The sequence below is a fragment of the Erithacus rubecula genome, assembly GCF_903797595.1.
Source record: "Erithacus rubecula genome assembly, chromosome: 8".
Lineage (NCBI taxonomy): Eukaryota > Metazoa > Chordata > Aves > Passeriformes > Muscicapidae > Erithacus > Erithacus rubecula.
The window spans coordinates 33567852-33588957 of NC_136659.1; the positions used below are offsets into that span (position 1 = coordinate 33567852).

Sequence of the window (21106 nt, forward strand, 5' to 3'; positions counted from 1 at the left end):
ATTGAATCCTTTTAACCCCTTCATATGGGTCAGCTGAGAAATGAACTTCCTTGCTTCCTTCTTTTGCTGGAGGTTAATATACTAAAGGTTAGGCAGAGCAGAGCAAAAATACTAGAATGAATATGGAAAAATTATTTCCAGCTTATTTTAAAGCATATTTCAAGCATAGTAATTTACAGTTTAAACACCTAAAAGATATTTCCAGTTTTCACTCTTCCCTGGGATCTCTTCTGGCAGATGGACAGGAGGCCCAATCCCTCCTCATGATGGCAATGCCAAGGGTGCAGGGAGGAAAGTCAGAGTGCATTTGACATCTTTAGTGGGAATTTTGCCTGGGCAAAGCAGACAACAGCTGAATAAATGTGATACAGCCCCGACTTTCTAATTGTTCTGGGATAGTTCCTATTCAGCATCCTCATTTTCATGTAAGGTGAAATCTGAGAAATGGTTTTCCACCTCAGCCCCATGCATCCTTCCACCCTGCTGAAGGTTTGTCCATTCCCAAATCCCTGTCCAGCCTCAGGTTCTCAGTGACACGGAGTCTGGATCATGGGTGAGGATCAGAGGGATGCCAATGCAAGCCCCATCTTCAGTGGGGGCCAGAGGAGGGGAGGGGAGCAAGGATTTCAGGACCTGTCTGTGATGTCCTGTCATTTTTCCACCACTTCACCCAACAAAAATAAGTAGTGATGGTTCACTGTTGTCATAGGGCAGAACACCACAGTGAAATCACTTCTGGCAAAAAAATTAAAAAGAGGGAGGAAAACACCTAAATATAGAATAAGCAAGATTTTTTTTATTTTAAAGACATATATAATCACACACCGGTAGGTTCAAGAAATTCAGTTAAATTAGAAATTTAATGGATGTGTGCTGGTTTTGCCGTTGAAGGCATTTTTTTGGAAGTGTGAGCAACTATTTGTGTTTGGAAAGGAGCGCAGGTCAAGCATCGCGGCACAGCCTCTCTGCTGGCTCTGGCTGCTGTTGGGGAGGTGCGTTACAGCCTCGAGTTGTGCATTTGCAGAGAAAATATCACCCTGTCCAGATGCTCAAGTCTGCTCTTTCTGCTCAGAAAACCCCGCACGAGGCCCTTGCAGTGTGTGAAAAACCAGGAAAAGAGCTCGGCACATTTTCCCTTTGCATGGTAGAACTTAGAGGTGAAACACAACCATTTCAGTCTGGATCAGACTATCCCTTAGCAAAGTCCTAAGTCTAATTAACCCCCAAAATTAACTGACAAGGTTCATTCCTCTCCGCTGCTGCCTAACTGGTTGTATGTACGCTGGGCATGCAGTACCTTAGTCAGATGCTGCTTTGTTATAATTAGGGCAGCAAATTTTGTTTTCTGTTTGGTACTTGCTGTTACATATTGCATGTAATGTATGGCACTGTTAAGGGAAAAAAATTGGAGTCAAAGTGCCTGGAAAGTTAGGTCTGCTCTGTAGCACTGTGAGATTGTTGACATCTGCCGAGGTTGGAGAGCTCAGTAAGCAGGAAATGGGGTGTCACTCTGAGTGGTAGTTTACCATTATCCTGGCATCCTAATGAAGTGTCTGCAGTGCACAGAGCTTCTGGATGGCATCTTAACGCACGGCTAAGCAAAAGCACTTCTCTCCTTGTCACTGTCATCCATCTGCCTGCACCCTACTGTAGCCAATGGGATGGAACCATGCTACAATGTGCTATAAGCCATTTAGAGTTGCACATTGCATAATCAGTCCCATCAAATATGTAAAAAATGACTATTATTGGTTATTTCCCTCAAACTCTGGCACCTGGAGTTTGATACATTAAAGTTTAACTTTTCTAAGTGCTGATTCTTCCCATTAATTCCACATATATTTTTGTTAAATGGGAGAGAGTTGCAGACTCATTGTGTTGGGTCTTGGTAGTGGATCACAAAAGTTGTATGAATATTCATTGCAAATTCCACTTTATATTACACAGGATAAATTTATCAATTTCCCAGATAGAGTGGTTTCACACAATTCTCATTTTCTTTTGCAACAACTAATTCTGAGGCATGAATAAAAAGTAAATCAATTCGGATCACAAATTGCTTATTTTCTTTATAGCTAATATTAGTTAGTTTCAACACTTTGTATAGATTTTTTTTAAAAAAAAACCAAGAAAATATTTTACAATATATCTGCAGAAGAGGATTGCCACAGTGCTGTGAGTGATTAAAATTGGGATGTTTATGTTGCATGTAGTAACATTAAAATATCTTGACATTAAAAGTGGTATGAATAAGTGATTTATGTATTAATACATTAATGTGTATCTTAGCCAGCATGACTTACAGAATATGAAGACTCACCAAACAAAAGCAGAATTTTGGGCAGTTGATGTGCCTGGGGAAAAAAAAAAAAAAATTAAGCCAACAAAGTACTCTCTTTTAAGCAAGTTTTCATTCCCTGATAACACCAAAGCCACCAAGGACTGGGGTTAAGCATTGTGTGACAGAGCAAGCTTCCAAAATGGGCAAGAGCGAGATGAATTGGCTAAGTCGGGTGTTTATTTATACAAACAAGAGGGCAGAACATAATTTAGTTGCATCAGGAATTTTTCACAGACATTAAAACTATAGCAAACATAACAGCGGGGATGCTTGCACAGCAGCACAGTGGGGAAGCTCACAGAGCGTCTGCCCACACTCCGGCTGGCTGTAGCCAGCGCCATAAGTCTCACAATTTCATTAGCACTCAAAAATCCACCTAAACCACCCCATTCTGATTAAAAAAGAAATACAAAAATACGAGGAATGAAATAAACAAACCCCCCCCCCCCAAATAAAAAAAAAAAAGGGGGAAAGAAAGCCCCAGACAAGACCCGTCTTTCTCTCGGCAGCCGAATCAGTTGAGAATTGTTGGAAAAACTCTTGGCAGGCAGATTTTGCTGTAGCAACAGTGTGTGACGTTTTAACCACAGCAGAAATCTTATCCAAAAAAATAGAACAAGGTGAGAAGAGCCTGTAAGAAAATCAGGGAAAACCATGCCTAAAAAGCCAACAACAACAAAAGGTGGCAGATCAATAGTTTGATATTTTATGCAGGATCATAAATCACTGGGGTTTTTTCAGCAGTTCAGCCGTGAGGCTCGAAAGCATAAAAAGAAACCATGGCTTGTGATAAAATTAGGCATTAATGTGAAGCATAAATGCCATTTAACATTAAAAATGCACAAGCCACCGAAACGTCTGGAAAAAGGGAAATGGGTGCTATAGTAAAACTACACAAAGTAAATCAGACATGAATAATGCAGCAGGTCTGAGGAGGGTCACGGGTCAGACCCCAGTACCTTACAAAATAATGAATGCATGTCAGGTTAGAGACATCCATCCCTTCCTAGCCAACGTGAGTTATTGGAGATAAACCCTGGACTTCCTGTTCTGAAACAAAGTGGCTTGTTGTAAACATCTATGTCTATTTAAAATTAATGATTAAAAGAAAGATTCAGTGGGATTCGCTTAAGTATTCTTTATGGACATGAGTGCTAAAGGTTACTTTCTTCATTCATTTTTACCCAGCCACTGTTAATGTTACAGACACATCATGTTTTCTTCTGTGCCCAAATGTTTATCCCAAGCTCATTTACAAAAGGGCTTATATAATAGTAAGAGTGGGGGTTTTTTTTTTCAATGCATTCTTCATTTAGATATAAACAAGAGAGCATCCCCACGGTTTTGCTCTGCTAAAGGGAGCCAGCCCTATTTTTAAAGACAGTAACCCAAATTCTAAATATATTTTCTATGATTCTTTTACACGGCAAAACCATCTGTGATTCACTTCAGAGTATCCTGATCTGCTGAAATTATCCCCTATGTCTTCCAAAATTTCCCCCTAAAATGCTAAGAGGATTAGCCCTCCTCTCATTCTTTATTTGATATATGTGATTATCATGATGTTCCCTTCCAAAATTTTCATGGGGAAAAGAGAGTCTAACTTTCCAAAATTATATTTCCCCTCAGATTTTCACCAATTCTTACAATAAAAAGAAGGTAATTTTTATTTTCTTTTTCTTTTTATCGCAACTGCTCTTCTTAATTTTCTAGATTTAGCTGGAGAATTTAACAGCTGTTCAGACTGTTTTCCTTCTTTTTCACCCTGCACTGCTGAGCTTTATGATACAGCACAGGGAAAGGGGATAACTTTTTCTCCACCTATTTGTACAAACCCATGTTTAAGGATTTCCTCCCTCCACTTGTGCAAGGCAAAGAGAAAAACCTAAAAAAAAAAAATACAAACATAAAAATTAAAAAATCTTTCTACTCAGAAATCTGAAAGAGAAAAATTTCTGGGAATGTGGAACTGAAGGCATTACAGAAATAAAGCAAATACATAGGTATTGCAAATGAAACATAAGATCTTGCATCTGATCTGTTAAATATTCCATCAACAAGGTCAAGAGTAAAGACAAGCTCAGCCACAAAAACTGAAGCGAGAGTAAGCTTTAATAAAAAAAATGAACAGTTTATCCTCTTCAGCTTCTCAAGTGGAAAAACAAATTCTTTTATACTAGAGAAAAATCAAGCGTGTATGGAGCATTTTTTTTAAAAAACCACCTATATCAACCATTTTAATGAAAGAATACCCAATATTTTCATGGAACTATAAAAGGGAGCAAGACTAAGTGTTACAGCAAAAAGCCTGGGCTCAGCAGCTTTGTGTGGGAAATGGTGAAATGTGACTGTGATTTATAATGAGAAAAGGTATCTACAACATACAATTTTCTACCTAGCTGCAAATAATAATTCATAGTGATGTCCCTTCCAGATAAAATACCTTTGCAATGGAGGACTCATGTGGTAAAATGATCATGATAAATGTCAGACCAGTGCAGGTAACGGCTTTACAAACCATTAAGATTAGCTGGCTCTTTTTTTTTGATGATAACAGTAACCATGCTGTGACTCTATGTGGTAATAATATCTCAGTACTGATAAATGCCAGAGCCAGGCAGAGGTGTTTATCATTCCCAGTTCAGAAATGCTGACTAAAGTTACCACATGTTGCCTGTTTTTACTTCTTTTACAATAGACTAACAATTAACAAATAGACCAATGCACAACATAATTTTATGCAAAAATTCTATGGTTTTTTTTTTCTTTATTGGCTACCTAAATATTCCCAATATTCCAGCAGTGATTACTTTGGTACAACAAGCCCCAAAACAAAGCTTTCAACCCTTGCCATTCTCTCTATAAATAGCTTTTTTATAAATTAATACTGGAGGGGAGAGGAGGGGTATTTTATCTCTTTTACAAATACACCTCACAAAGAATTTGTGAGCAGCAGAGGGTGCAGGGATGTGGTTCCCTATCTGGTATCTGTGCTAATCAACACAGAGCAGAGACACTTCCTTCAAGGGAACACGATAAAGTTTTACTCTACAACACTTTCTTGTAAATGCTCTGCAACAAAGAGTGAGCCCATCCTTCCTCTGAGCCTGTCCCTGCCTCAGTGTCTCAGTCCCATTCACACCCATTGAATTCTCAGGGAAAAAAAAGAAACACAAACCAGAATTAAAAATTAAATTACTTGAGAAACTTTGTTCGTGAAGTTGCGGGAGAGGCAAGGCAGCTCCAGTATAAATATAAATATAAATATAAATATAAATATAAATATAAATATAAATATAAATATAAATATAAATATAAATATAAATATAAATATAAATATAAATATAAATGATATAAATATACAATATAAATAAAGATAATCTAGTGAGATCATAGCATGTCTTGTCATGTCACAGCATATCCAGAGAAGGGCAGTGGAGCTGGGGAAGGGTCTGGGACTCTGATGAGGATCAGTGAGGAAATGGGATGTGTTTAACATGGAGAAAAGGAGACTCAGGAGGGACCTTGGACCCTCTCTGCAACAAGCTATAGCAAGGCAAAGGTTGGTCTCTTCTGCCAGGTAAAAAGTCACAGTTTGAAAGGAAATGGCCTCAGGTAGTGCCAGGAGAGGTTTAGGTTGAGTATTAGGAAAAAATTCTTCATTGATGGGGTTGCTAAGCAGTGGAACAGGCTGCCCAGAGCCATGGGTGAGTCACCATCCCTGGGGGGATTTAAAAGCCATGTGGATGTGGCACTCAGGACATGGTTTGGTGTGGACTTGGCAGTGCTGTTATAAAGGTTGGACTCGATGATCTTGGAGGACTCCTCAAAACCAAATGTTTCTGTAATTTTATTTACGCACACCAAGCAGCACACATAAAAAGCCCTGAGAATTTTCACCCCCTTCATATAATAAATTAACTTCTGCAAATTTCACATCATTTTCATTTGTAGCTTCAGGCTTATGTCCACTGGACAGTTCACCCACAGAACAAAATTGAGCAGTAGTAATGGTTTGTGGCACAAAACATCAAGGGATGACTACACTGCAAGACTGGGGGTGGATGTGCTGTTCAGAAGTTAAGGTTTTTTGTAGGTCAAACCAAAACAAGAGAGAAATACACAGAAAATGTGCTCTTTATTGTGTGTTTATCTTCATTATCACTGTCACATTATCTGTTTATCTTCATTATCAATGTCACAATTGCTTGACTTCATAAAAAATAAGTTCATAAGCAAATTTGTTTGTTCATTTGTTTGTTTGTTTTTTACTGGAAACTAATATCTATGCACTGCCTACCTTTAGGTGTTTGTCTTCCATGTCTATGTGATTGCTAAAATTAAAAACAATTTCAATATAAACATCTTTATCTGTGGGCATGAGGTATTAATCTCAACAGGAATTAGCAACACATGCTGAGGAAGGAATATTATCCTACTAATTTTAATTTTTAAATTAAGCTTGATTGCATGAAAATTTTAACTTGAAACTTTTTTTTTTTTTTTTTTTGGTGAAACCTTTAAATCAAATCACTAATCACCACGTATGCTTAAGCAGCACCTACTGCAACTGGGATTTAATCCTGATTGAGATCTCTGAGTGCTAGGGTAATATGAATATTAAAGAGGAACATATACGAAGAATGATAGGTGATAATTAAATCATAGATGATAAGATCAGAAAAGTGTTCTCAGGTTATCTAGGGCATGTAACATGCAAGATGTTTTCCCTACGTCAGACCTACTGGTACCTTATCTAATCTGTTCCTAAATGAAAGCACAGTTGTACATGACTTTGCTTTAGTTGCAACATCTTAGACAAATCGATGAAAATATCAGCCAAACCTTTTCCACAAAACTATGAATCATGGTGAAACAGGAAGGTGTACCTCAACAGAAATTGCAGAACTGTTCTTATCACCTCATAGGAGAGATTAAAGCCCTTAGTGCTGCATTCTTTATTTCTAATTTTAAGTTTGAAACACAATTTTTTTCCCTGCAGAAATTCCAGTTGTGGGATGTTATAGGTATGAGAAAATAGATACAGTGGATTGGGTTTTTGAAATAATTTTTCACAAGAATGAACTATTAAAAACAATAGCAAATTTCTTATTTCCAAATATGATGGGATGTAAAAGACAAAAGATTCATAATAGATACTGGATTTAATCATGATGACTAAAAAAGGACAACAAGGATTAGCTAGGAAGTGCCACCTACCACAGAAACTGCACCACTGGACTAACGTAATTCCAAAGGATAATTCCATTTAAGATGTGGGTCTCTTGCTTCTTGGAGGTATTTTATCTAAGGAAGACAGACTACCAGTCTAATAAAATAAAGTTAAACATGAAAAAAAAAGTATTTTTCTGACTACTAGAAAATGCTTTCTTAAGATTAACAGAGAATTTTTAATCTTAGTAAACTCTTACTTTTTTCTCTGTTAAGGTGAAAGAAAGTATTAAATATTCTGTTTTCAAGCATGTATTTGTGCTGACTTTTCCTGAAAGGTACCAGATACATCACTGTGCAAAGCAATGTCCTAACGTGGCACTCAAGTGGTTATTTTCTTTTTTCTGCCTTAGAAATCCAGGACAACGCCACTCGCATCAAAGGCATAAGGAGCCTGGTAAAGAAGCTCCCTAGACCCAACTATGACACGATGAAAATCCTTTTTGAACACCTACAGAAGTAAGTAGAACCATGGCACTGATATAAAATAATTTTTTAAAAAGGAATTGATTGGCATGTGGTGTCCTAATCCTATTGGAAGTGTCCTCCAAATACAAAAGATAGTTGCAATCTTTGGCAAAGCTAAGCATAATTTATGGTATCTATGTGTATCATATTCCTGCACAATAAATCAAGATGTCTAGGCAAATTTTAACTCAAGTAGAAAGCAGGAAAATTCTGTTTCCTTCAACACAGTCAAAAACATTGGTATTGCTATGTCACAGGTGCACTGAATTGGGTAAATGCAACATGTTCTAGATTGCATTCAACCAGTTTGATTGAATTTCTCCAGGAATGATCTTTTTGCATATTTTCAAAGGATTGTCATATTTTCAACATTGCTGTTAAATCACTTGTACTGTTCTTGTGCTGTGTTGAGCTCTGAAACAACCTCACTCAAGGAAGCACAGTGAGTGCCCTTGTCCCTCAAGGAGCTTGTGACCTGAGAAATGCTGAGGAGATATTTGGAAGTTCATCTTTGTTCTCCTAATGTTGCTGAGATACAGAAGAACAGCCCTATGAGGTTGCCCCTCCTCATTCCCCTGTGGTATACACACTCACTGAGCTGCATTCACAAGAGATGTTGACCCAAAAAAATCAACCCAGGGTGTCACATTCAACTGAAGGGACATCAAGATCTGAGCCCCATCAAGGCACAGAGAAGTATTTCATCCCAAGAATGATGTATTGACCCCAGTGAGGGAGTGATAAAGGCTCCAAATCAAAGACTACTCTGATTTTATAATGAATGATGCCTTTATAGTGATCATTTCTTGGCATGTGCATGTAAGAGATGTAGATCCTTTATCTTGCTTTTCAGCTTCCAGCTGAAATGGCAAAATAAAGTTCATATAGTTGTGGGAATGTCCCCATTTCATTAAGCATGGAAGGATTTTAAGCAGTCCATAAAATGACTGAGTTTGGCCTTGCAGAAAAACAGTTTTCTGTGTGTTCATTTGATGTACTGTGTGCACACATTCTCTCCTTCAGCAGGTTATCTAGAGAAGGATGATAATTTATTACTGGCAACGGAAGAATAATAAGGGAAATGATTTCCTGGGAAGAACATGAGTGCAAGGAGTGGGTACACGCTGTCAGCACAGATATGCCATATACATAATTTACTGCACTCTGTGTGGCATTGATCTTAACCTGGAAAAGTTTTGTTGCCATGTCTTAGGGGAGAGATATCAGGTATAGACAATAAGTCTTTGATCTCATAGTTAAATCACTTGATTGAGACTCAGGAGACGTGGGTTCAGTTCTTGGCTTTGACCGGATGTTCTGGGTGACCTTGGGTAAATCATTTAATCTCCCTGTGCCTGGGTTCCTTGTTTACAAAATGATGATAATGCTTCCTTTGTCTGCCTTGGCTTTCTAGAGCATAATCTATTTGGGACAGCAATTGTTTCCTGCAGTGGATGTGTAGAATAACTGGCAAAACTGGACCGACGTTGGTGGTTTTTTGGAGACAAGAAAATAAAAGGAAAAATAAAATTGCTAAAATAGATAAAATAAAATGTCAATACCTCATAATGCAGAGGTACACCAAGGTGACACAGTGGCACAGAGTGATGAAAGGCAGGAATATGTGACACTGGAGCCATTTGGGGGTTTAAGGATTGGGGTAGTAATTGTCTGAGTCTCTCTGAAGGTCAATCTTCTTCTCAGCCTCAAACACATCCTCAGGAAAAGATAGGGCAATTCCACAAGCTTTGCTCCATTGATATGGAAGCAACAGTAGAATAGATATTGAAAGCACAAAAAAATCCCCCAAACATATAAAGCATATATGTTGTCTTCAACTTGTTGATGCTAAAGACAGAAATCAGTCTGAATGATCTCATGGCTCCATAAATATGAATGAAGAAGTGTACTTACATTTTCAGTAATAATGTGATGCTTTTATTAAGCAAATACAGATAATGTGCATTTGTTTGAATCAGTCTAGGAAACACAAATAGTTTGCAGAGTTTACAAAATGTAGAGTTGTATTGATTTTGGGGACACTCTTGCACCACACTCTTTGATCACAGGCCTTTCCCAGGGCAAAGCACAGGAGTTTCTGGCTAGTGGGAAAAATAACTAGTCTTTATTTGAGGTATATTACTGCATTTTCTTTATTTGCTGGTTGAGATGGCTGCTCTTGCCCAGTGTTAGACTGGGGTTCTGATGGGGAGAAGATGAGGGATTGCAGCTCTGCTGCTTCAATAGCATTCCTCTCTTTCTCCTACCCTTCTCCTACTCTTTTTTTTTTCTGTCAGACAGATAGAGCAGGGCTATACAGACCTGGACCATGGGACTTTTTGAGGCTGTGACTTTTATACAGCACATGAGAGCATCTGTCTCACTGACACTCAGCACGAGAATCCAACCTTTGCCTTATCCTAGGCCATTCTGCAGCAATCCAGTCTGCAGGAGCAGGTCCAGATCAAGCAGAAATAACAAGGAGAAATGCACTTCAGAAGGGTCCTCCCTACAAACCCAGACAAAGCAGGTGATGAGAGTCTGTGAGAAAGGCCTGGCAGCAGGGATTAACACCCGTGCCATATATCTCTCTTAAACCAAGCTCTCTGAAGCTGCAAGAAGTCACAGTGCAGTGTATGCAGCCCACAGGAGGTGGATTAAAAGCAAAGCTTGGGGCTGCAGTACCTGTTCTTTCAAGTTTTTTTGTGTTTTTTTTAGGAAAAACCACAACCCACTGATGTCCCTGTTCATCCTTCCATGAAATCTCTTCTACTTGAAAGCAGAATAGACAAAATATGAGGCTGAACAGATATATCACATATCTCTTGACAGTCTAATTCCATAAGGAATCATTCTATTATGACTCATGCTGGAAATAATTGAGCACAACTACTATTAGGCTATTCATGCTTCTTCCCAAAGATGAGCAAACCAAACAAACAGACTTTACACAGGAAAGAAACAACAAAAAACCCAACCTGAGCAGAGATTTTCTGAATAAAGGGCTACAGAAAACAGACTGTTCTACTTGAATATGTTTAAAGAATGTTTACTTGCTCTTTACAGCCCCAAACACCAGTTCCACAGGTCTCCTCTCTTTCCTCTTCCTTACTCACACTTGACTTTTACTGCCAAACAGTGAGCTAATCACAGGTACCAGATAAAACTGATACACCATTCTGGTCCCAATTTTTGGGTGCACACAGGACATCAAATGATGCAGTGACTCTGCACAAATATGAACTGAGCACAATGAACCCCTCTCTGAGGGTATGTACCCAATAATTTGCTCACATAATTTTAATTCACGTTAGGCAGAATAATTTCACTCTACATAGTATTTTATCACCTGTTTTCACCACAACTTGAGGTAGCTGTTATACACCCATTGGGAAACTGAGGCACGAGAAATTTGAAGTCCCAGCATAAAACAGCAACGCAATCTAAAAACCTAGAGGGGATTTTTTTTATTTGCACAGAAGCTTCTCCAAAGTGACCACAAGACTTCTCTTTTCTCCCTGATGCAAAATGCAGCAGGGAGGAGGAGCACCCTGGCTGGGTCCAAGCTGGCGAGGGCAGACGCCGCTCTCCTCCAGAAGCTGTGTGCCTGTGTTACACAGCACTGTGCCTGAGCTCATAAGCTGTGCTTATTAATGTTAAATTAATGAATCTCAGCCTGCTCTGCTTATTAGGCTGAGCTCCGTGCCACCACAAGGCAGCTCTGTGACTCCCAGACCCGAGCTGTGCCACATCTGACCGGGCTGGAGCCGTGTGGACACCCCTGCAAGGGGCTGTGCCAGACAAAACCCCTCTCCCTGCTCCTGCTTTCCCTGCACAAAGGCAGGGTAATGTGTGTTATTTACCAAACTACAAAAGGGATGCTGCAATAATTAGAGGGGAAGGCAGGGGCCGGCTCCCATCCCTCTGCCTTACGTGGAACCCAGATGCCCAACTGTGGAAGATATTCTTCCAGCAGCAGCATCTGCCTCCTTGGCAGGCACTTCAGGCAAGTTGTCTGGGGAGCTCTGCAGTTGCCTCTTGGTTTATCACGTGGATCTGTTAATGTGCCCTATCTGGCTGGCTTGTCCAGGCAGGAGCTGATTTGTTTTAATTCACCTTTGAATCCAAGAAACTCCATTTATTTTGCTCCATTTTTGCCATATTCTCATGGCAAGTAATTTTCAGATGCCATCCAGGCTTTCTGTCTTTTCAGAGGGAGAATGATGATTTTCTTCCTGATTGTCTTCCCCTTCTGCCCAAATTCTTCATTCTTACTACTAATTGTTTGCATTGATTTCACTTGAAATATGCTTCTCATCAAGGGTAGAACTATATATCCAAGACAAACCCACCAATATTAATACATTATCTAACAAAAGCTATAGGTATTAATCTTCATCTGTTTTGACAAAAAAAAAAAAGAACTTCCTCAAGTTCATAGGTCTGTGAACAGGAAAAAAACATCCAACCTTGACAAATGGTAGGGAGGAACAGTCCCCCTACCTCAAACCTCACAACCTTTGGCAGCAACATTCTGAAAAGCCAACGTTTTTCCAAACTTTATACAACTAAACAGACTTGTTTCTACCTATTAAAAACTAAGAAAAAAAAACCAAAAAACAAGCAAAGCCCTGCATAGCCAGCAGCCCACAGTAGCCTGCACACCAGGACACAATGACAATGTGATGACAAATCCAACAGCAGTACCCAGAATTCTGAGGGAAAACCAGAAAATGAAGTTAAAGTACTGCACAGAGTAATGCTAAGCAGGGGATGTCTGCAAACTTTTTTTTTTTCTCCAAAGTTGGTGGAGGAAAAATGTAGCAAACATATGTGATTTTCACTTGCTTAACTACGTGTCATATCAGCAGTTTTCAGACATGCTCACTTAATAAATATAGGCTCAGGAGAACCCTTTTCTCACACAGCAAAAGAACACATTACACTAAGGATTCTGCAAGTTTTTTATTAAGAAAAAAATAATAATAATAAAGATAAAAGCTGCTGAAAACTAAAAACAATCCCCAGAATAGAAGAACTATAAAAAAAATATATATATATATTTGGAAAACCTCAGTGAACCTGTAGAACACCTGCAACCCAAAATGTGGAAGGGGAACTTAAGTTTTCCCTCAGGAAAAATGCCCAAATTTTTGGTGGTGCAAAAAGCCCTTAAATGAGAAAGGTGCAGAAGCCCTTAAAAAGGCACAAGAAAGACTATTTGTTGAAATTATTTTCTGAGTCCAGACCTTTCTTTATAATCAGGCAACTCATGAACAGTTTTTGGTTTCAGCCATGAAACAGCAGCAGAGAGAAAAGATTAACTGTGTTCCTACAAATTTTGGGGGAGCATCTACTGGAAATGTGAGGAGGAGAAACATTCTCCTGCACCAGAGGAGTAAGTAGGTGGGCTGATCAGTTAATAAAAGACTCAGGTATACCTGTCTGGCATTTTTAGATTTATGTGAAATGATTTAATAATCTTTTAACTTGAGAAGGGCAATGCATACTGAGATGTGGTTTTGTGCACGTGCTTTTCTCAGTTTCAGCTATGGGAGAGTTTTACAAAGGAGCTGGAGCAATGCCAGCACTCATCCCATTTACCACAGCTTCCCGGGGCTCATTTTGGGGGAAGGGGAAGAATTAAACCCTTTTCCTCTCTGTTAAGCACACATCAGTCAACTAAACTCACCCTTTGGAAGTAAGTGGACAAAACAAAGTGTGCACCAGGCACAAGTGTGCACAGGACAGGAGTAATAGTAAATTTTGGCTTAAAGGCAAAAAAAAGAAAAAATCCAGCCTCTCAGAAGTATTTTGATTTTGTACTTTTTGGGGTTTGGGGTGACCTGCTACAGAGGGTTTTGCAGTCATGCCAAATCCTGCTCTTTGAGGAATAAGAGAGTTTAGAAGTTTAGTTCTTCCCCAAAGAATACCTTACCACTTAGTGCTTTTAGCAAGAAGCATGATGAGTAATTAAAGCCATATTTTCACCCCTTACTTCCAGCTACTTCCTATTTCCACAACTGTATTTAAAAATATAAACCCTGATTTTCATAACAGTCAGGCAAATAATTGCACTCAGTACTCTTCAATGCTACCAAGTACTGAACTGGTGTATCAGCAAATAACAGAATGATAAAAATAATTAACATAGTTTTAATTTAAATATTTATGACACAGTTGACTCTGTGGCTGCACGGCACCATTGTGCTGAGTGCAATACACAAATCCTGATAGATAGAGCCCCTGTTTCCAAGAGTTCCTATTGTTCATCCCACATTACTCAATATCAAACGATCTCAAAAAAGCTTTTCAAACATTAATTAAATCTCCTAACTTCCTTTTCAGGTCAGTAAGTTTTATTATCCTAGTGGTGCAGATAAAGAAAGTGAGGAATGGAGAGGGTGAGGCACTTTCCCACCACGACCCAGCCAACACTTCTCATTTCCACTCTTTGCTTGCTCCCCAATCCCCCAGCTGAGCCCCCCAAGCCTTTGAAGGCTCATCCATGTGCTGTGGGTGTACATGTGCATCTGGCCAGCACATCCCAGGGAGGGCTGGTTGCTGCTAAGGACTCTTCAGTTAATCAGGACCACGTGAGAATCCTGCTTCTGGTTTGCACTCGCATCAGCTTTAGCAAAATATCACCGGCAGAGTTAATTTATGTGATTTTGTAACCTCTTAATATTGCTTGGGGTTAGTGTTCTTTCCAGCTCGAATCCTTTTTCGTTGGCCAAAATTAGGAATGCTCAATTCATTACAATGGCTCTTTCCCCCTTTTTTTCTTTTTTTATTTGGAGAGATCAAGCTCTAACATGCTAATGTCCACAACCAGGTCATCAAAGGGTAAATTGCAATGCTTTTCATTTTTGTGCCTAAAGATATGTGATTTTTCTCAGAATTAAGGTTGTGAAATAAATACTTGCTTGAAGTTTCTCAGATATTCATTGGAACTTAAAAAAAAAAAAAAGCAAAACAAAACAAAGCAAAAAAGGCTTTAAGGCCAAAATGTCAGCATTCTGTGCAAAATAATTAATATAACACAATAGGATCTATTCTACTATTGATTGAAAGGGAATTTATGCAGGTAATTCATTAAGGCTAGTGAGAGTTTGGCATGCAAATCCCCCAGCACTCTGATGGAAAAACAGACCCTGATTATTTTTTTTTTTTTTAATAAGCTATAAAATACATGATTTTCAGTGGCAAATATATAAAAAGCAAATATCTGAACATCTAGGTCCCTAGCTCTGTGAGAGTTCTGGAATTGCATTAGATCAAATCCTTTTTCACACAGTACAAAAGATGCAACAATCATTTCAATCACCATGTTAAGAGAATCAATACAATTTTTCCTCCCAGAGAATAGTACTTTACATTCCAATATTTACAGGCTATCACCTTCATACATCTCTTTTTGTAGTCAAGTGCATGATTACTACTTCTGACAGGGTATTGGCCATTTTCTTATGAAGACGTACAAATTTTTTGTAAATAAAAACCAATCTAAAAAAAAAAAAAAAAAAAAAAAGAAAAATAAGAGTAAATCTGTGGACTGGAATGCACCCTACTTGTAATGGGAACAAAAAGCTGGCAATGAAATATAAACCTAAATCACAGCAGAATGACCTACTTTAAGGCATTTGCCAAAGAGACAGTGTTTTAGACAGCTCCTCTGAAGTAGCGTCTTTATGTCTATGCCATCTGCAGATTTATTATTGTGCTTTAGAAAAAAAAAAAAAAAAAGAAAGAAAGAAAGAAAAAAATAAAAAAAGGAAAGAAAAACCTACAGTATGCCCGAACAAAACTCAGCTTCATCTATAGAAAGATTCCAGTACTGTGGGCACCACACCCACACCTACTGATGTGGTCCAAGTTTTTTCTTTAGAGGCACCTAATTAAGAAACCCTGACTCATTTACATGGATACGTTTGATCTAAATTACACTCCAAACCACACCAAATTAGGAGCATCTGTGAATGCAAAGTGTTTGTTCCCAGTGCCTGGTAGAACAGGGCCAGTTCTGGACGGCACATGTTCAAGTGACGAAAAATATTTCAGATGTAACATACTTCTGAGACCCACTTTTCCACTAATAATTCATAATGAGTTAAACCAGTATCTCTGCTTCAGCAATTATTTCAGGCTGGGGAAAAAAATGTCATTTTACTTTTTAAAGGGAGGGAGGGGGAAATGCAGGACTGGGCAACCACCGAGTTTGGTGGGGCATTGACACAACCATTAGCTGCAATTTAAATCTGTGCAGTGCATTTGTTTTCAGAAATACTTTGCACCTAAAGCCTGGACCGAAGGAAAGTATAAATTAATGATTGGTTGTTGTTCACAAACAAGACCTTCTGCCTTGGTGAATGGTCTTCCCTCATTAATCAGTTTTCCAGAGGAGTCCAGGCGGAGGGCAAGGTCTCAGCCCAGAGTGGCAGCACCCTATGTAACACTAACATGAAAAATTCAACTCTGCCAGCCATGAGTGATGCCTCCCTTTCCAGGCTGCATTGCTGGTGGCTGGCTGTGCCTGCTTGCAGCCCAGAAAGCCACTCTGTACAAAAACGGGTCCTGTGGCAATTAGGAAACTTTTATCCCACTTTCCCATCTCCCACTAAGAGCAAGCAGGGGGGCTGCAGAAGCCACTGGTTGCTGCTTTGCTGCCTTACTGACAAACTGAATAAAAAATAGCCTTAATCTCACTCTAAGCAGCCCAAGGACCGAGGAGTGTAAATCCAAATTCCACGCTGGGTTTGCAATTCCCAGCCCACTGGCGCAATTTGGCACGACCTTTGGATTTGGCCCATAGTGTTTGGCAGCCACCTTTTATTCTTCCCATCTTTTATACTTTGTGAATAGTCCAAGTTACATAATGCCAGTGACAATTTGTTTATGGGGAGCGTTGGAGTCACTGTTTTATGATTACATTCAAACTTTAAGCCGCATTTTGACATCTAAGGATCATCTTGCATTCTCGTGTACTCTATACAATGAAGGTTTGTGTTCCAGTAAGGGGAGGGGGGGGAGGAACTTTATAAATAACATGACTCTTTTTGTCTGAAGAGATTTTAATACATTTGTCTGATCTACTGTTTTTGCAGTAGCTAGAATATAATTTGAATATATTAATATTTTCAGCAACTGTGCTGAGAGAGCCCAGTTAATAACTTATGCATGGGTGTATAGATACACTTCAGACAGAGGTAGTTTTTACCCCTTATGTTGGTAATACTTAGAAACACACAATGAAAGAGCCTGTTCTTTCCTCCTCTTTGTTGTGGGCATGCATTGTGATGGTATGGAGCCAGTGTTCTTTCTGTTGTCTACACAGCCTGGATTCAATAAGCAGTTATATATGCATATTATGACAATGTGGTCAAGGAAACCAGATTTTTTTGCTATACCTTCATGTGCCTGTACAGCATAAAATCTGGTATTTATTTTTCTTGTCCTCATTCAATATGTTAACAAAATTATAATTTGATACAGGTTATGTTCACTTTATAATTAAAATTATAGAGCTAGATGAAAATACAGCAAGATGTTGCTGAATGGAAAATATTTATCTTTTCGTACATTACGCATTATGGTGCTATGTAAAATCATAAATCTGTGAAGCAGCTCTCTCCAGCCAATTTGCCTCCTCCCCTGGTCCACAAGATGCAACCAGTTACCTCCTCCAAGCTGAGGATCCTACACCCACCTCAGCCCTGACATTAGACAGCAGTGCCACATCCTCTCCAGACCTTTGCTGTGGTCTTCCAGAAGAAGACCCCTTTTCATGGAGATAAGCCAAGAAAACGGAATTCAGAAAATTTCTGTAATTTTTCTAACTCCTCCTCTAGCTCTCCTAGCACCTTCATGGAAAAAGCACAAACTTTTTTGCACCATGTTCTCTGTGTCAGCACCAGGCTCAGGCTCCCCAGACCACCTCAGGATAGCACTTCATCCATCTGGAAGCTGTTCTCACCTCCCAGATCACTGCCATCCACACTGCCAAGTGCAGCCTTCACCAAACACCACCAGCAGCCACCATACAGTCAGCACAGGGCATATGGGACAGCCCTGGAGCATATGGAAGCTTTCCAGTAAGTGAAGTTTACTGGGAACATCAGTCTGCCTTGTTCAAACTCTCAGTCCAGAGAGGATTTCCACAGGGCTGTGGCAGCAGTAGTAGCAGGCAACTTTAACCACCTCAGACAACCCAGATTGTTTCCATGTCTGGATAAGGGTCTCATAAAAGTGTCATCAGAATAAGGAATTTTCATTCCTTCAGAGCATCTACCCCATGGAAGTCACTGCAGCTGCTCTGGACTCAGAGCCAACCCTGAGATTTCTGCCACAGGGAAAATTCCAAGTCTTGTTGAACATATTTTGGATCTCACCTGGCCTCTATAGTGAGGAGCTGCTTAACCTTTCCAAATTATATAGTAAGAGCTTTCCATTGCTTCTCATACTAACTTATGTTTATCCAGCTCTGCATCCTGAAACTGCAATATGTGCTTGCTAAAGAGGCACTTTCTAAGCTTGTAAATCTATTTACGAGCATTCACTTCAGGCTAGACATTTTCTGCTGGACACCTACAGAGAGGTGTCCTGGAAGCCAAAGACTGCTGACTCATATCAGGGCCCTGATATCAACAGCAAGATTGTCCCTCTTGTTCTTAAATCCTTCAATCTCTATCGAACATGGTTTGGGTTAGGAGGTCTAAGAGACTCATGTATGTTTTCTCACCAGTTTTTTTAACTGTGGAATTTGATCAGGGTCAGACAGAAGCAGATATTGGCAAACCTGGTCACCTGAAGCTTCAAAGATGAAAGAAATACAACTACTGGGAGAGGTAGGGCTGACTGTGTAGAGAATAAAGACTTTGTAAAGTATCTAAGGCAGTTAGACCAGAGTCATCTGAGACCAGTACATGTGTGAATGGGTATTTGACTTTAAAGGAGCTAATGAGAAAATTCAAAGCTAGTTTAAAGCCAGGAAATATTGCAGAACTTGCAGTATACTACAAAGGGTACTTCTTAGAAAGACACAATGTATGGAAAATCCTCCACTCCAGGCAGCCCCTGCATTTAGTGCAGAGGACTAAGCACGTGCACAAAAAAATAAACATCAAGCTAAGGTGAGCAGACAAGACAGACAAAGTATAAGTAGAAAAGACAATGCTGACATAGTAAATTCGTTGCTCAGGGGCGAGTAAAATGTAAATAAGTTTAAAGAAATCAAAGACTCGTGGCACATACTCACTAGTGCATTTAAGAGCTGCATTCATCCTACTCGTGCTCAGTATCAGGGCTGAAACAATCGTGGTGCTGGGAGGCATGTTAAAGCATCTTTCAAATCTGATACAAATGCAGTGCATATATATTGCAATCCTAGCTTGTGGAGAGCTCAGAACTGAACCTGGAAGAGCAGGAATCCTGGTTGAGGTCAGATCCCATAGAAAATCATGTTTGTTGGGTAGACCACTGCAAAAACTCTTTCATTTTAAACAAGATGGTGATAATATGGGATTAAAAATATGGATATTTTATATTGGGGACAGTTAATAGGCAAACATTAGAATTTTTTTCATTATTTAAAAAAGATATGGAACAAAATAATTTATGAAGTAATCGCAATGCTTTAATTTGGCATTTTTGAAAGTCTTTTCCAAATCAATTGATCCAGTGATTCTATGATACCAAAATTCACAGCAAAGGAAAACTTTGGTGAGAATTTGTTCCCTGACTTATGTGGAATTCTTTGCCACATTCTCTGATTTCAATGCCAAAAATCACTGGGTTTCTCACAGAACTGAATAATTAATTCATGACACTGGACAAAACCAATGTAGTGTTAGTGAAACTGTGTTTTCCATGGGCTTCTCTAGACTCAGAAGCAAAGATGAATTTCTGAGCATCATGTCTACAGCTCAACATCCCAGGCTGAAATTCCACTCAATTGCCCCTTCTGGGCTCTAAGTCAGAAAGTAAACCTGTCATATCCAGGGCTGAGTTATTTGCTGTCAACTGGATTATAGCACAAAAAGGCTGTAATTGAAGGCTGCAAGAGGTTATAGATTGAACATAGTCAAAAGCAGTAATTCCACTTAGTAAAATAGATATCACCCCAAAATGAGAAAAGTTAAGCTCATATAAGGTGAAATTCTGACTCCATTGTGGCTTCCAGTCTCTGGGATTTTTGTCAGTGGCTTTCAGAGTAATCAAAATTTTACTCACTGTCCAGAAAGAGATGCTGCAAAGGGTGTGATGAAGTGAAAACTAAAATAACCCTTAACCTGGGGCTTCCAAAATATATTTTCTGAGCAGAGACTGTCTAACTCAGTGTTTTTGTGATGTAGCAATGCAGACAGCCCTTCAGGGACCAAGGGGATAAAACTGTGCTAGTGGAGTACAGCTGGGATGTGCAACCAGAGCCACCCTCCTGTAAATACTGAAGCTCCCATTGTTCAGCACCCTGTGGGACATAAGGAGCTGGGCTACTTATCCTAGTAGGGTACAGTTTGTGAGAAGTGATTTCAGAAGGCTGTAGCATCACTGAATACCTGTGGCAGAGCTGACACCTCCCACCTGAGGCCCCCCTTTGAGAGGCAGAGATTACTGGAAGAGAGAGAGTAGGAGTGTCTGACAGATGCACTAATTTTACTGGGAGCAGGAGGATTAAACTGTAATACCAAGTCTCATCATCTTTCTACCTTTCAAACCAGTAAATCTGAACCAAGGGATGCAGTTGATGTGCCTGTGGGCAGAAGGGACATTGGGTCTCCTGTGTGTTTTCCATATCCCTCTGTTCAGGGTGGCTTCTCTCACTGAGGTACAATCCAGAACTGGTGGCTCTGCTTTTTTGCCACGTATTTTCTGTTTGTCCATCATTAAGCACATCAAAGCCTCAGTGTCCCCATCAGAAAACAATGCTGTTAATAACATTAATCCACCTTTATTAAGAGCCTTTAGCTCTATGGAGGAGCACCAAATATTATTAAGACAAAGACAAGAGGATAATGAGGAAATGTGTTTTTTCCCTTGCTGACCTAGTTTCTAACCTCACTTTAAAAT

General features: G+C 39.4%; 2 protein-coding genes across 12 annotated transcripts in view; one reads left to right on the forward strand and one right to left on the reverse strand.

The window, feature by feature from the left end:
* ARHGAP15 (Rho GTPase activating protein 15) overlaps nt 1-21106 on the forward strand; it is a 321355-nt gene that overhangs the window by 290417 nt on the left and 9832 nt on the right. For all 3 annotated transcript variants that reach the window (XM_079311046.1, XM_079311047.1, XM_079311045.1), the window contains one exon: nt 7927-8032. In XM_079311046.1, the coding sequence (XP_079167172.1) occupies nt 7927-8032 (106 nt within the window). The remainder of the gene's footprint in view (nt 1-7926; nt 8033-21106) is intronic.
* GTDC1 (glycosyltransferase like domain containing 1) overlaps nt 1-21106 on the reverse strand; it is a 281241-nt gene that overhangs the window by 2706 nt on the left and 257429 nt on the right. For 8 of the 9 annotated variants that reach the window (XM_079311030.1, XM_079311040.1, XM_079311037.1 and 5 more), the window contains one exon: nt 2321-2354. In XM_079311030.1, coding sequence (XP_079167156.1) covers nt 2321-2354 — 34 coding nt within the window. Of the gene's footprint in view, nt 1-2316; nt 2355-21106 lie in introns of those variants that run through there. The other variant, XM_079311039.1, reaches the window with a different exon arrangement.